Source organism: Marmota flaviventris, chromosome 20 (assembly GCF_047511675.1).
Source record: "Marmota flaviventris isolate mMarFla1 chromosome 20, mMarFla1.hap1, whole genome shotgun sequence".
Lineage (NCBI taxonomy): Eukaryota > Metazoa > Chordata > Mammalia > Rodentia > Sciuridae > Marmota > Marmota flaviventris.
In genome coordinates this window covers 126,304-143,001 of record NC_092517.1, presented here as the reverse complement: position 1 = coordinate 143,001, position 16,698 = coordinate 126,304, and the positions used below count along the sequence as shown (strand labels likewise).

Sequence of the window (16,698 nt, the reverse complement as noted above, 5' to 3'; positions counted from 1 at the left end):
CTAAATGTCTCCCCCTCACCCATCCAAATGCACATGTTGGAATCCTACCCCCATGATGGTTTTAGAAGGCGGGTCTTCAGGAGGACAGAGCCTCAAGAATGGAATTAACACCCTCATAAAAAGTTACCAGATGGGCTAGGGATGTAGCTCAGAGGCAGAGGCAGAGCTCTTGCTTAGTATACTCAAGGCCCTAGATTCAACACCTCCACTACCACACACACAAACACTATAGCCAAAAACACTGGTGCACACCTATAATCCCCGCGACAATAGAGGCTGAGGCAGGATTGCCTGGGCCATTTAGTGACACCGTCTTAAAAAAAAGACTGGAGATGTTGCTCAGTGGTAATGCACCCCTGGGTTCAATCCCCAGGACCAGGGGTAAAACACTTGCCTAGCTGTGTGAGGCCCTGAGTTTGATCACCAGCACCACAAAATGAACAAATGAAAACAATAAAACAAAAACCCCACAGGTAGAGTCTTGCCCTCTGTCTCTGCTCCCTAAAGGACCCAACCAGGAAGAGGGCCCTCTCACCACAAGACCTGCCACAGCCTCTAGGACCATGAGGAATTCATGTTTGTGGTGTACACCACCCCGTCTAAGGCAATCTGTTAGTGACCCAAAGATGGACAATCCTTATCTCTAGACAAGAACAAAGGACAGCCAACTCTGAGGACAGGCCATTGTCACTGTTTACGGACAGACAGATCTTAGTTTACAACTAGGTCACAAACCTTGTATAAGGTACTTCAAATACCATTTAATTTCAATGCTTTAAATGCACAGGACAGAAATGAAAGTGAGAACTGTGTGAACCCTGTGTGTGCGAGACTGTGAAATCGCTTTCACGTGTGGCTTATAGCCCAGAGTCCATGCTGTTCCTTCCTCCAGTACGTGCCTGGTGTCAGCTGTGACCGAGTGCTGTTCTACAAGGTCATGCATTAAGTCTGCCTAAAAGACAGCTACAGTACAGTTACACTAACAACTGCAAACACGTACGGAGTTCATTATCAGACACTGTGATAAGTGTTTAAATGCCTATTGGATCCTCATAAAAATTCTAAGATGGATTACCCATTTCATGCATGAGAAAACTAAAGCTCACAAAGGTCGATAATCTCCCCATACTCACCAAAACTTCTTGCTCATAAGTCCTATATAAAACACTGAAAAACATATTACACAATTTGTTTGTTATTATTTATTACAGTGTTTTGTTCACCAAATCAGAGTTATACACATGTTTATGGAGGAGGAAAGGCAGAAAGGATCAAATCTTTTTTCTTTAACAAACTAGGCAATAGAAAACGTTTCATATGAACATGATAAGCATAATTTAAAATGATTACACTGAAGTTTTCAATTTAACAGTTTGGTAAAAATATCTAAAAATGATTGATGACTTTAATTAAATTATATCAAATCACTTTAATTTGGTCCTGGAGTGCTGGGTTATAAGGTACTTGAGAGTCAACATTCTCTGAACTATATGCCAAGTAAGTCCATGAACATGTAACGACGAGTAAAAGATACGCCCAAATGCGCAGCATATGAACTTCTTACAAAGTCAGTCTTTCCAACTTTTTTTGTGTGAAACATTAAATGTATAAAGAAGTGATAAACATTTATGTACAAACCAAATACTTCATCTGTCCAACCCACACGTCCACAGCAGGAGCTTGCTGTGGGGACTCAGCAAGAGGGTGTGAAGACATTGGGGGTCACCCCAGAACCTTATGGGAAGAAAGCTCTGCTCCAGCTGAAAGACCCTCAGAGAAGGGAGGCTGAAGGCGCCACCCTGGACTCGGGTATAGGCGCTTCTTGTGGAAAATCTGAGGAAGACCCCCCCAGCGTCTGGCAGAGGAGGGATCAGGATGATGAAGTACCCAGAAATAAAGGCCCACTCACTCTCCAGGGAAAGAGCACGGCCAGAGCTGGACATTCCCAACCCTCTCCCTGCAGCCTTCTCTTCCCTCCTGCAGGGAGGAGCATTAAACAGTCAACAGGGGTCAAGGGTTACAGCAGGCGGGCTGCACCCAGGAAGGGAGGACCCTGCAGGGGAGTCAGCAGAGAAGCTTCTGTGAAGGCTGCAGCCTCAGGCACAGGCTACTGAGGACTGAGACAGGGACACTACTCATTGCAGCCCGCAAAATCATCTTTCAGAAGTGAAGAGAAATAAAGCAATCAAACTCTGAATTAGATCTTCTTTGCAGACCTGCCTTGCAAACAGTGTCAAATGAAAGTTGTTTGGGCAGAAAGAAATTGATTTACACCAGAAACAGACCTACACAAAGGAATGAACACTGTCAGGGAAGGAATACACAAAGGTAAAACATCTCTTATATGAACCGATCTGAAAGGAGAGCGGCTGCAAGTAAAGCTGATACAGATGTGCTGAACAGCCACAGCATGTCCTGTAGAGTGGACTCAACAGCCTGCAAGGCACAGGCCAGAGTGCCCACTCCGCTGCCTTGGGTCAGGTGAACAAGAACCTCAGGAAAGAACTCAAAGTATGATCCCTGTGTTAAGAGCAGATACAATAGAGTAATAAAAAAAGGTCAACACAAGAAAATAGGCAAAAACAGATTAAGAACAGCCAACAGAAAACAGCCATGAATATGGAAGATGTCAGTAAGCAACTTAAATGCCACTGCTCTATAAACAAGCTGCACAGAAACAGACTGTCCATGTCCACAGGGTAAGTCCCAGCCAGGAGCTGTCTACAGGAGACCCAGTTTGCACATAAAGATGCAGTCAAAAGAAAAAGAAGTCAAGCTAGTGTAAAGTAAAAGAAAGCCAAGAAGCTGCACTAATTTTATACAGCAAGACCTCAGAACCAGAAAGATTATCAAGGATCAAAAAGAGGTATTATGTAATTATGTAAGGGCATATTCTCCAAGTGGGTATGATAAAAATATTCTGTACTAAAAATGAAAATGCAACATATCAAAATTTGTGGGATGCTATAAAAACAGTACTTAGACAAAAGTTTACAGCATTAAATATACCACTAGAAAAAGAAGAAAGGTCTAAAAGAGCAGAAATCAATGCTATTGAAACACAAAACAATAGTGAGAAATCATTAAAACTAGAGTTTGGTGCTTCAAGAAGACCAGTGCAATTGACAAGCCTCTAGCAAGTGAAACGCGAACAAAAAGAATAAACAAATTACCCATATCAGAAATGAAAGAGGGGTAATCACTGCCAATTCTATGGACATAAGGATGTAATGAACAACTCTAGGCCCACACATCTGTTCATGTTCTCTTGAAAGGCAGAAGTGAAACTCACAGGAGACACATACAACCCAGATATCCCTATATTATCTGAGAATTGAATTAATACCCTCCAAAATGGAGCATCAAGTCCAAATGGCTTCACTATACATATATCCTGCCATATACTTCAGGTTAAAATTACACCACTTTTCCATAATCTCTTCCAGAATGAGAAACAGTGGCTTATTAGTATATTAACACAGTGACAGGAAGGAGGTGCAGAGGGGTAACAGAGAGAAGCTACTTCCCACCTCATCCACTCCCAGGATAAGAATCACAGTAGGTATTTTAAATAACAATGCTGAGAGAAAATGGAACTCTAAAGAGGCAACCATTCAACAAAGGGTGGAACAACTGTCTCTTCTGTGCATTTGGTTTGGAACAGAATGTGCATAACAGAGGAGAAATGGAAAACTTGGCTCCAGGCCCAGGCAACCCCTCATCAGGTGACCTTTAGCCTCTGTGCATAGTGTAGTAACACAGTGACAGGAAGGAGGTGCAGAGGGGGAAACAGAGAGAAGCTAGGTTCCACCTCATCCACTCCCTGGATAAGAAGCACAGACAGTTCAGGTCCTACCACCTCTCAGGGTGCTCTGAGATCTTTTGGAAAATCCATTTCTCCCTTAAACACGTACTGAGCACCTAACTCTGCACCAGGCAATGATCTCAAGTGCAATGGAGAATGAAACATGCTCTTCCCCTTTGTGGAGCTGACATTTTAATGGGGGAAGACATGAAAAACAGAGCAGGGAAGGAAGGTGGGATGGGTAGGAGGAGGTGGAAAATAAGGTGTTTAGGGAAGGCCTTCTGCTGAGGTGACATTTTAGCACACAAGTCAGTAAGGTGAGTTGTCAGGGAGATGCAGCAAGAAGAAGGCCGCACCTCAGTGTGGCTGGAATCAAGTTAAGCCGGGGATGGTGACGGGGTTGAGGCGCAGACCATATAGATAAGGAGTTGGCTCTCATAGATAAGGGGATGGGAAGCCACTAGAGAAGTCTGAGCAGAAGAGGGACATGATCTGACCTATGTTTTAACAGGGTCACGAGACTATGTGTGGAGAAATTCCATAAGAGGTCAGGGATGGCAGGAGGAAGACAGGTTCAGGGGCAACTGCATTATGTAGACAAGACAGGCTGGCTTAGACCGGATGAGTGGCAGGTAGGGGACATGGACAGAGGGGACAGCACAGGACCTTCTGACACATTGCATGTGACGTGTGTAAGAGAATGAGTCAAACACAGGAACAGTTCAGGTCAGAACACAGGAGTTACTGAGATAAACAAGCTTCTTTAGAACTTAAAGAACATTACACACAATGATAGTGATTATTTCATTCTCTACCAAAGGCCAGGTTTTTAACAGATTAAAATCTATCATGACATGAGGTATTTCGTGACTTCCAACAATTTTAACTCTGCAAAACTCACTCATTGGAGGTCAGATTACAACACTGGAAGTTTTAATCAGAAAAGGTTTTATTATAAGAAACAATGACATCAGGTAAAAATGCAAAAAATTGTGCAATTACGGCAAAATGTTTAAAAATATCTACACATTTGCCCCCATAGGACTACAGTACTTACTACATACCTGAGCACTGAACATCAAATGCCATATTACACTGCTTCACACAGGGAATCCGATTCCTTACAGATCACATCCACCTTTTCTCATGCACCAGTGAAATCTGCCTGACGCTTAAGCATCAACTTGTAAGATAGCAGAAAACAAAGATGGAAAATAAAGAATACAATTTCTACTTTCCTACGACACAGTTACACCAAGTCCAGTTTTCTATGTGTAAAAAATACATAGGAAAGTGCTACATACATTCTTCAAATGCAGAAACACAGCTAAAGTGGGACACGTCAGACTTACCCCTAATCTGTGGCAGCCACTGTGTCTTTCACTTATATTCTCATCATACTATGAAAATGTGCCATCAAGTGCCTACACATTGACCCACACAGAGCACTAGGTTTTCTAGGACCTCTTCTGAAGCCACTTTAAACAGTGGCAAAACATCTGAGCTATATAACATAAACAGTTCTTCATATAAAATCCAATAGGTATTCTGCTGCTCCAGCAAATTCCAAGCCTTGGCCCTGACACACTACACTTAGATCATACCCTTGATATAAACTGTTATAGCAAAAGGATCGACCACTGTAGAGATCAACAAAATAAATCTGCTGTAGAATGAACCACAGCTTTGTTCTCTTCTGGATCCTACGGCACACAAACACTCAACGTTCTGTCTCGTTTTCAAGTAACATATTTTTCTAAATACAGAAGATTGTCAAAAAGCGGAAGAAAATCTTAGATACTCAACAAAGCTTGCAAAATAATTACATGGTTATCTCTTGCAGAACTGGTTGTATTTCCCCCTGTCCTCAGCAATGTAAAACTGTAAAAAACAAAACTGGAAATAACCAAAAGATAAAATAAAAGACCAAGAAACCTGGAGGTGGGGTAAGATACTGGCCGACAACGCTTGTAAAGAGATCACAGATGCACTGTCGAAGCCAATAAATAAAAGCCACATATCTAGCTTTCTAGGACTAGATTTTAAGATGTTAAGTCTACAAAGGCCATCCACTTGAACTTCCACTTCAGAAAACTGTCCCTACTTATAGAGGTCTTTGTAAAGCAGTTTGGAAAGTTTCTGAAAAACGAGGTATGTGATGCAAAGAGGCAATGTTTTAAATTGTTTTCACAGTATCATATTACAGTTTGTGCAAGAGTGTTTAATACAAACCACGCAAGTTTGCTTTCTTCAAGAAAATCAAACTGTTCTGACTGAGGACAGACTGGGCTATACTTAAATCCTTTATCAGACATTCTAGGCAGAGTCAAGAATACGTTCCAATCCAAATATACTTGTCTTAGATACACAAACAAGTCTGTCCTTCATGTCAGTATTTCCTAACTCACTGTTAGAAATTCATCAGTTAATGTGAAAAATGACCTCGTACCAATAGCCATGGTTCTATTCTCTCACTCTTCCTTGATCACCTTCAGCTAGAACGAGTATTTCGATGTAAAGTATTCATTACTGTTAAGTGCAAAAGGAAAAAGATGAGGTTGTAATTGTAATATGAAATTTTAAAAGTCATTAAACTATTATACCACTGGAGGAATTTTCTGTTTCTGAAAAAACAAAATTTTAGAAGTAGATGTAAATCTTCACATTATGAGTTAACTTTCACTGGACTGACAATCTGGACAGGCAGAGGCTGGAAAAGGAGGTAGGGCAATAAAATGGCCCCTGTTAGTGCAAACTTGGTACAACAGTCTGACTGTTCTCCCACTGAATCCAGTTAGTACCTGGCCATACCTTATCACAGTTAGCAAACCCTGTGAAATCACAAGAGGTCGACAGAGTACTACGGCCAAGAAACTCACATATTCATGTCAAAGGAGAGCGCAGGCTCAGACCATTTAAACACTGTGTAGCTAGCTACACACCCAGATTAATTTATACTAGCACCAGCCACCTGCCAATTTGAGCCCTTTCCAGGATTTAAAAAAATGAGACAGTGTTAGCACTTGAAGAAGTTTCTGACAGAAAACTGCCACTTAAAACTTTAGCTTAACTTAAAGGTATGTGGGAAATATGAAACTGTGGAACCAATAAGTTCTCTCTGAGACTAAGTTTCTCCTTCAGTCAGCTCTAGTGACAACGCATTTAAATCTCAGTCCACTTGAAAACAGTACACAAAAATATACATGTAAATACATATAAATATTAAGAATGAGGATCTAAGTTAGTGCTTCTGTGTTAGAGGTCACAGCTAAACAACTCCTAGTGATATTGCCTCAGATTGTTACCCGTATTTAAAATAAAGAGTCAGGTCCACCTGGTCTGTGCATCTCCACCCAGGGACACCCTAACTGCGCTTATGGAGTGCATAGTTGCCTCGACTCCTCTAGTACCTTAGTGGCTATCTCAAAACTCTAGGATGACAGGTTACTTAAATGCCAGGGGGGAAAAACGCTGATAATTGCACTTTGTCACCTTTACCTTACTGAAATGAACGCGTCAGAAAAGCGAAAGCGAGTCCCTCTATGTTGTGAGCTTAGGAGCACCTATTTCTGTGCACAGAACTCGGCTTTCTTAAAGACAGACAGCGCTTCTTGGGACAGAGGCCAGAGACGCTGCGAGGCCCGCTGCTCTAGAGCACTTTCTGAAGACACTGAGGGTAGAGTTTGGCAACAGCACACTCAAAGTGCCGGCCCAGGTCCCAGAGCCGATCCGGAGTCTCATACACCTTCACCCACTGGTCGGCCGCCTCATCATACTGGTACAGGGAGTTCTTCCTGCTGGTTCTGAAGACGTGCTCCTCCACAGTCACTTGAGTAGCTCGGACAAACAGGTGAAGTTTATTCTGGAAGAGGACCAGCTTGAGGTACGGGTTGATGGACTGATCGCACGGGAAGTCCTTCTTGCGGGTCCACTTGTTCAGCTCAATGTTGTAGGCCTCCACGGTGAACATGCGCTGGTGATTCCCACTGGTTCCCGCCACATAGTAGATGGAGTCCTCGTACACCGCAGCCAAGCCCTGGATTCGAGGCACCGTCATGGGAGTTAGAAACCCCCAGTAGTCTTTCTGAGGCTCATAGAAGAGGAAAAATTCTCCTAGAAAGAGAAAACAAGAATGTGTACATTTTTATGTTTATTTTTGGTCATAGGCTGTTGTTCCAACCACTGGAGATAAAGGAGCATGATTTTCCAGATATTTCATTTTCTAAAATAAACAATGTAACAGATCCTGTTATGTTGGGGTGTTTCTTCTGGGGAGGTGTAATGCGTTTCTCTGGCTTGATGGCCAAACAACAGTGAAGAGCTTGGTTCCATTTGTTCCAACCAACGTGTGAAAGTTTATTTTAGGCCAGCTCTGAAACAGCACTATTAGGAATGCTCAGTCAGTAAGGCCAAACATATACATACAGCTTACTCATACACACTGCTACCTATTTCTAATTAATTAAAAGACCAGTTCAGACTGGTGCTTATGGGTCACTGATGTACTTACCTGAGTGCTCCTATAATGCAGAGATAAATTTCAACAAGAGAAAACCTTGCTTTCATAAGACAGATACACATGCACCGTTTATGGAGTTGACTGAGTGAATTTGGCAATAAACAGTATGCCAAATGAGACTGAAAATACGAAAACGTCTATTAGAATTAGTGAAGACTTACAAGAATTTTACTAACATTTGTACAAAATCTTGTAGATGTTTCAGATCTGGGGGTGTCTGCATATACACAAGTTGATATCTGGATGCTCAACTTGTTTGTACCTTATGACTGTACAATTCATTTCATTTTTTTAATGTAAATAAGCTTTGTTTAAATTATAAATACCTGCTTTGAAATTAAGCTTCCCCTTGAAATCTATTTTAAACTGGAGTCACTCTCATCTGATGTTCAGCAATGATATCTGAACTTCGTTTTCCGTAGGTCCCAGCTTTAATTGCTTGCCTAATTCACGACTATCAATCAGAGGAATCAAAACTTTAATGTGTGCAAATTCTGTACAGTTTTTTTTTACAGGAAGGAAAAGATGACACACATAAAAAGTTGATTTTTTAAAATCTAAAGTCCTCTTTAATAAAGTGAAATCAATAAGCAATTAAGAAAAACCCCATGGCCTCAGATTCTTCATATATAAAATACAGCCTTGGATTAAATGATGCTCACTCTGAAGTCTCATTAATTCACTGCTGTTTTGCTGCAGTAGCTGCATTTACACATGACCTTTACATTCCTCTGGCTGTCCTATGGTAAACCCTACCTCTGTCCATGAACCAGTGAGCCACAGGCACACTTCATACCAGGCCACATACATTCTACATTCTTAGGTTCCATTTTTTTGGCAAGACCAACCAACCCAAATCATGCTGTGCTTCTGTGTAACTAAAAGAAGGCACTATTCCTTCTGGAAAATTAACCTGAAGCCGAGGTATTCAGGCATTTTCAGGAGGTTTTAGGTAAAGGGTTGGAGCAAAGACCATGATTTTAAAAAATAGGTAGATAAGGGCTTAAAAATCAGGTCTATCTTCATGATAGTGGCCTCTCTTTCTGTTTTATTAAAGCAGTAGTGGAGGAAAACATTTACATATAACCCATTAAGAAACACAGAAGAAGAAGAAAGGTTTTGGTCGTATCTATGTTGCACTCAGCATTCAAGCAACTGAAAGGTGTAAGAAAAAAAAAATTGAGAGTCTTGGGCTGGGGATGTGGCTCAAGCGGTAGCGCGCTCGCATGCGCTGGGCGCTGGGTTCGATCCTCAGCACCACATAAAAATAAAGATGTTGTGTCCACAAAAACTAAAAAATAAATATTTAAAAATCCTTTCTCTTTAAAAGAAAAAAAAAGAATTGAGAGTCTTGTTCTCACAGTCAGAACCCCGTTCCCTCTTCCTGTTGCTCTACTTAGCATGGGTCCTCAAAACTAAACACAAGTCACTCCAATAGTAGCAACAGTAAGAAAAAGGTGACATCTGAAAGTTTTTCAGAGCAAGGAAACTGAAAACAACCTGTCATGAAAGGCAACACAGTGAAATTAAAACCTGAAAGCTATAATTTCAACCTCTTTGTAATCAATTTTCATAACTCTGGCAATGATAAGGCGTATGCAAAACCCTCTGGTAACTGAGAACATAACTATAGTTAAAGCTTTGTCCTTTTTTCTTTTAAACCAATCCAGTAAGTTCCATAAAACAGCAGTTGTTACATCTCTTGGTCTTTCATATCATTAAAGAATAAAAATTGCCACATATTGACATTATTGTTCAAAATCTTAAAACTACTCTGAAATAGTCCTTCCAAAACTCTGCACTGTTTATTACCGAAGACTTCGAGAGTACTTATTCTATATGATAAAATGGGCAAAAAACTTGGAGGATCAATGTAGTAATGGAAAAATACTTTTAAGCATTTTAAACTTTTTGGTTCAAAAGTTTACTTTCCTTAAAGGTTCTCCACAGAACAGACTGTTCTAACGGTTTATGATGAGGAAGGCAGAGAAGCCTCGACCACCAGGAACCGTCAGGCACAAGGAGGGCACGCACGTGCTACCCTGCCATGGGGCATGAAGGCCCGTGGTCACCTACCCTGTAAGACATAGATCTTCTCTCTATACTCCACGGCACTGTGGAACTCCATGGCGACAGGCATTGCACACACAGTCCTCCAACAGTTCTCTCTGCTGTCATAGCACTCCACGGACTTCAGGGAGTTACGCCCGTCACCCTCGTAAACGCGACCTCCAATTGCATACATTTTACCACAGCAGTACACCAGTCTGCAGCCTATTCTGGCTCGAAGCAAGGATGGTTTGGACAGCCATCTATTGGTGGAATGGTCATACATCCAGAAATCGTTTTCTGCCTTGTGGTCAATGGAGACCTCACTGCTGCTTGGCCTGTACCCTCCTGCAATGTAAATGTCATTATCTGGCGATACCAGAATCCCAACTTCTCTCAGGTCATTCGGTGGTTTGCATAGCTTAAACACCCTTCCTGTGGCAATATCCAGACAAGGCACTGTTTGCTTCTTTATTGAGTGTTTGTGGGCAGCATCGAAACATATGATCATTTCAGAAGCAGTCATCCCCAGCCTTTGAGTGCAGCCATTGGTGTTGGACGGTGCCCTTTCCACACAGCCTGTGGCTATGGCCTGTGCAAACTGAGGTGGAATTTTCTCTATAAAGGCATCTTCCATCAGAGGAAAACGTATGCATTTGGCAAAAATCTCTGGAAGGTGCAATTCTCGTTCATTCTGTTCGTGTTCAAACCACCGCACAATGCTTTCATACACATGTTCTTCTCGGTCCACATTTAGGTCGTCGCTGTCTAGAATGCTTATCAGCTGGTCTTTTGTCAGCTGCAGAAACTCCTGTTCTTTGGTGACACACAGAAACTTTTTACGAATATATTCTTTCGATCTGTCTCCAAGTTCCTGATGACCATAATGATCAGCAAAGATAAAGACCCCAATGGAATTCTGTGGGTCCAGATGACTGACCATGTACTGGGCACACTGGTCCTGGATAGATGGGATCTGGAAGATGCTAGCGGCAGTGAACAAGGCTTGAACATTGGCCTCTGTCAGAACAACTCTGGAGGTGTAGGCATAGTTCAGTACTAAATCCATTGATTCAGCTTCAACACCAACTATTCGAATTTCTTTCTGGGTACTTTCTGTAAGGCCGCTAGTGAACATGGATCTAAGAAGGAGAGAATGGTTAGTTAGTATTTTATGCAAATAAAAATTACAGTGGCAAATTTTTTAAAGTATAGAGTTATCACAAAGATAACCTTTTGAAACTAAATGAATATATTCCCTTATATTCCAAATGGGGATAAAAACTGACCATCTACTAGGAGTTAGTCTGGCTGATCCCCCAAACCTACTGTTCGGATAGTCCACTTGGTGCCATCTCAAAATATGCCACACTGCAGAGTGTTCAGGCTGAAATCACTTGAGGAGCTGTTAACTGTAGGAATGGTCACTGCCTACCTTTCCCCTACATGTGGCAGCCATGGAGATGCTTGGGGAAGGAATTTCCTTCACATACCAAGGCTGGAAAACAGCCGTGATCACCGAGGAATCGGGCAACTGTGGCTGCAGCAAGCTGAACAAACAAGCTCTGAAGTGTCCCTTGTCTTCGAGGAGCTTCCGCCTCCTCCCACCCTGTACAGTGCTCAGTAACGCCCTAGGACTCGTTAACCTGATCCAGGCAGCCATCCACCTTGTATTCTCTCACAAACTTATTGTTCCTTTAAGGAAAAAAAGCATGATGCTTTGGCCATTTCTTTGACTTCACCTTTATGTGAAGATTCCCATGTTCAGGGAAAATTAGGAAAACTTCCATGCTTTCCCCTCGTTAATTAGTTCTTGTGTTAACTCCAGACCCAGCTGAAGAGCCCACAAAAGAATTAAAGGTGGTGGAGGCGGGACAGGGGATACAGCTCAGTTGGTAGAGTACACAAGGCCCTAGGTTCAATCCCCAGCACAATAATAATAATAATAATAATAATAATGATGGTGGTGGTGGTGGTGATAGAGGGCATCTGTCTCTCCCTCACAGAGTCAATGATGAAAAATGGAGAATATTTTGAGTCAAGCAAACCAAGATGTGAGCTGGCCCATTTCAGGTTCTGCCTCTCCTTGGTTTCTAGTTGAGTTGCCTTATGAACCTGACATCTTGGATTGCCCTGCCCCAAAAGGTTTAAGAGCATCAGTATGAGACAGTAACTCAGGGAGACAGTCTAATAAAGCTTCTGTCCCACTGGACATTACAACTAGTACCCAAAATATCTCCCTAAAAATTTCATCTTAAAAAACAAAAAACAAAGAGGTTCAAAAGCACATATTCTCTCCCCACACTTTCTTAAACTAATGTTAGTAGATGAATGTTCCCTTAATGTTTACAAGATTTTTAAAGACGACTTCACTTACCCTTTGACATTGTGAAAATCTTTCCTTAAAAGATATACTTCATCTCAGTTAGAATTACCATGTCTTACCTACTTGTATCCACACATAAATAAAAATTACATTAAGGTTACTATAATGCCCTTTTCTAAAGAGAGTTTAACATTTGACACAACAATAATTCTTTGGAGATAATTTGTTTTTTAATCCCAAACTTTTGACAATTTTTTTTCCTCAAAATTAAAATATTGGTGCATTCATGGACTTTCTTGGTCAAAACATTAAGTAGTTAAAAAAACTGGCTTGTGAAGTAGAAATCATTTTCAAACTTCATTACCTTTCTTTCCTTTAAGGCTTCATTCAAAGTTATTCATAAATGAAATACAAAAATCAAATCCAAACCTCTTTAAAAAGCCATTTGAAAAAAGATCTGTATACTATTTACCATCGATTTAAAGTTCTAGTATGCTTAAGGTTTGCTGAAGAAATTAATCTAACATTGGTGATAATCCTTTCATTTTTATTTCAAGTGTTAGAATATGAAAAACATCCTTAAATGGGAAGATTTCCAGTCACCTTTGAAGCCGTCACTGAAGACATGGAATTAATTTTGAAAGGCAGGATAAGAAGCACAGAGCCCAGCTTGCTTAATCATCTTTGAGTTCTATTTTTACTTCCATAATGTAAATTTTAAGTGTAATATCAAAAGATTTTCCACAATGACTAAAAACTAGATGTTCCCATGCGTGAGCTGGTTTTCAATTCTGGTGCTGAAAGACTCACCTATACAGCCACCAATTAAAAAGAAAACTAGAGCCCGTCGTTAGGTGGAGACTGGCTCCCCAAGGAAGTGAGGATCACCACAGGGGAACGGGTCCTGACCTGAGCAGGCTGGTCTCCCACACAGGGGCTGTGACACCTGACTAGTTCTCTGTTCTAACAGGTTCTTCATGTAAACATGAAGTAGGAGCACTCCTGCACACACGACTGTGAGCAGCAAAGCACTTCTAACAACCAGACGACGGGGACTATCAAACAGCCATGCCAGGTTTCCAGCTATTCTAGTTCTTTCACTGTGAAGCCAGACTTCCTTTAAGGCTTCATTCAAGGTTATTCATAAATGAATTACAAAAATCAAATCCAAACCTCTTTAAAAAGCATCTCAGTTACACTGGAAAGTATGACTTTCCAAATTCCACATCAAGAGTTGCATGGGTGCCAAAAACTCCTGTACCAAAATTCTAGCAAGAGATAAGAAACTAACCCTTCAGTTATCTAGTCACACATCTTTATTTAAGTGCACATATCTTATGCTCAGAAAGTTTTCTAGGCATACTATAAAATTTAAGAAAATCTATTGCAAGCATACTTCTTTTAAAGTAAATTTTCTAGGCCCTCAAATCTAATTTTCATTAAATCTGACACTTAAAAATATAATCTAGAGCATAAAATTTCATAAAATAGACATTTTCCCTTTGGAGTTTCATTTATTTACTTTACCATTCAAATTTAAAATGTAATTAAAATTTTTGAAAGAATATTTTGAAGAGGACTTTATCCAGTTTCCTTCCTTAAGAGTCATGAAATAAGTAAACAGCCTGACTCTGGAGTCAATTCTAGTCTCTGCTATTTAGTAGTCAGATGATGTAGGCATCACTCTATGATCCTCAGTTTCTTCACATGTAAAATGGGAATAACAACTGCACTGAAACGAGGATTATAAAGATGATGTAAAGTAACACATGTAAAGTATGCTTAGTTTGGAGCTTGATAAGGAGCAACAGTGCCACGTGTTTAAACACATATCTATTCAATAGTGTGGACAAGTCAATCTCACCAGGAATTTCCATTGCCAAGCCAAACTTCACTTATGTGAGTTTCATCTTTTTCCTTCCAACTGTCTTGTGGTAATTAATACTCAGTAGTCCAATCACCTACCCAAGGCAAGTCTAAATGATTATATCACAAGCATCAGACCCAGGTAACTATTTTTAACCAAGCATTCTGAGAAAGAGGAACCAGAAAGTAATCTGGAACATTACAATACTGTGTGCCCTATAAAGGTAAGCAGAAAAAGAACACTAAAAATGTGTGCTTGACATGATGATTTTACTGTCATCCATGCACCACTTTTGAATACTGAAGGGCATGTGGGCACCTGACACAAAAGAAGTTACCCACAGGGAGGAAACTACCTTTTCCATGAATCTCCTTTTAAGAGTAGGAAGCAATTTTTCAAACCCAAGTTTTAAATGTTTACTTTTCAACATTTTATGATAAACCAACCTAAATTAAAGTGATAAAAATGCTTCTAAACTCTTGGAAATAATCACTAGTTTGGTGTCTATAACACACACAAACTATATTCATTTTTATTCTACTGCTTTTACCCCCATGGTTTTAAGACAATGTACTGAATGGTCATTTGTCATTTGTTTGTGAAGGACAAGTTTCTATGATTTTTAAACTCCAAAAGAGATACACAGACTAAAAAAAAAAAAAAAAAATGCATCATGATTAATTTTTTGGAACAGATTCTAAAGCAGCACTGCTTAATAAAAAATTTTTTTGTAGTTGTAGATGGACAGCATGCGTTTATTTATCTATTAATTAATTTATGTACGTATGTTTATGTAGTGCTGAGGCTCCAACCCAGTGCCTCCCACGTGCTAGGCAAGAGGTCTGCCACTGAGCTACTGCCCCAGTCACCCTGAAAACTTTTAACGATGCAAATGCTGTTTATCTGTGCTGCCCAATACGGCAGCTACTAAGTAGCACTACAAGTGGCTACTAAGCACTTAAATTGTGTTTAGTGTACTTGAGGAGCTGGTTTAATTTTAAATGATTTGTCCAAACGGCGACATGTCGCTAGTGGCTGCCATATTGAGTAGCACAAATCTAGATTTCCTGGTCGTTAATGTCAAACCACCAACTTTAAAACAGCCACCTGAGCGCTGGAGGAATCCCTGAAGCGAGCCGCAGGGCCCTGTAGGGACGAGACCCGCGTGTCCCCTCTCGTGATAATCGTCATCATCATCTCACGGAGGGGTCGGTGCGGACACCAGCAGGAGTCCGGCGCCCTCATACCTGAAGTAGGGGCTGATGGCAGCGAGGACGTTCCTGTGGCAGGAGAAGGTCTTCCCATGGTCCACTTCCACTACGATGTCCGTCAGCTGTGACTCCTCGTACATGGCTCTGAGCTGCTTGAGGACACTGCACGCGTGGGAGGGGTCCACGGCGTCGCTCGCTGCGTCGGCAGACGGAGTCCCATTCGGCGTCGGGGACTTACTTAAATCTAGGGGAGGAAAACTGGCCGTATAACCACGCAAGTTGCGGCCAGCCAGACGCGGGGCTCTCGGCTCGGCACCGAGCCCTGCCCGACGCACGCCGGTCCGCAGGGCCGCCAGGCCGGCCTGCGGCCAGACGGCGAAGGCCTCCGCCAAACCGCGCCCGCGCCCGCCACGGGACGCGCGGCGGCACCGGCGAGGTCTGCGACCGGTCGCAGAGCCGGCTCCGCGCTGCAGCGCTACACGAGAGGCTCCCCGGCTGGTGGGTCCCCGACGCCCTCCCCCGCCTCAGGCCCGCCCAGTCACCAGCCGCGACCACCTACGCACGCCCTCCATCCTGCGCCCCCGCGGTGCCCACCTGCGCACGCGGCCATGGCGCGCTGGGCCCGGCTCCAGCTCTTTAAAGAGGAAATGTCATTTCGCTTCTCTCGCTCCCGGGTTCCGGCTCTTCTAAGCTCTCCGGGCCAATGGGGTTGCCTATTAGCCTGGCTCCGCCCCCACCTCACGAACTACTGGCACTGATTGGCCACAATGTGTGAACGTGCGCGCCGGGAAATGTAGTTTCATGGTCTCGCTCCCGCGTGGTCGGTCAGGCGGGGACCAGGCCGGGGTTCCTATTGGCCGGCTGGGGCGCAGGTGGAGCGAAGGGCTGAGCGAGCCCACGCCGGGATTTCTATTGGCCGGT

The 16,698-nt window shown here is 42.2% G+C and overlaps 1 protein-coding gene across 1 annotated transcript; it reads right to left on the bottom strand.

Annotated features, from left to right (window-relative positions):
• Positions 1 to 1,187: 1,187 nt before the first annotated feature.
• Positions 1,188 to 16,444, bottom strand: Kbtbd8 (kelch repeat and BTB domain containing 8). Its single transcript, XM_027931939.2, has 4 exons — positions 16,372 to 16,444; positions 15,814 to 16,021; positions 10,401 to 11,515; positions 1,188 to 7,918 (listed from the first exon to the last, which is right to left on the bottom strand). Exons 1-4 carry the CDS (start codon positions 16,385 to 16,387, stop codon positions 7,455 to 7,457), a joined length of 1,803 nt encoding a protein of 600 aa, XP_027787740.2. The 5' UTR covers positions 16,388 to 16,444; the 3' UTR covers positions 1,188 to 7,454.
• Positions 16,445 to 16,698: the final 254 nt, after the last annotated feature.

Bases quoted from the DNA above. Each gene is read 5' to 3' on its own strand.
- Kbtbd8 (XM_027931939.2), bottom strand. The intron at 11,516-15,813 runs GTATGAGGGCGC...TCTCCTTCTTAG, and splicing joins GCCATCAGCCCCTACTTCAG to ATCCATGTTCACTAGCGGCC. The intron at 7,919-10,400 runs GTAGGTGACCAC...TTCTCTTTCTAG, and splicing joins GAAGATCTATGTCTTACAGG to GAGAATTTTTCCTCTTCTAT.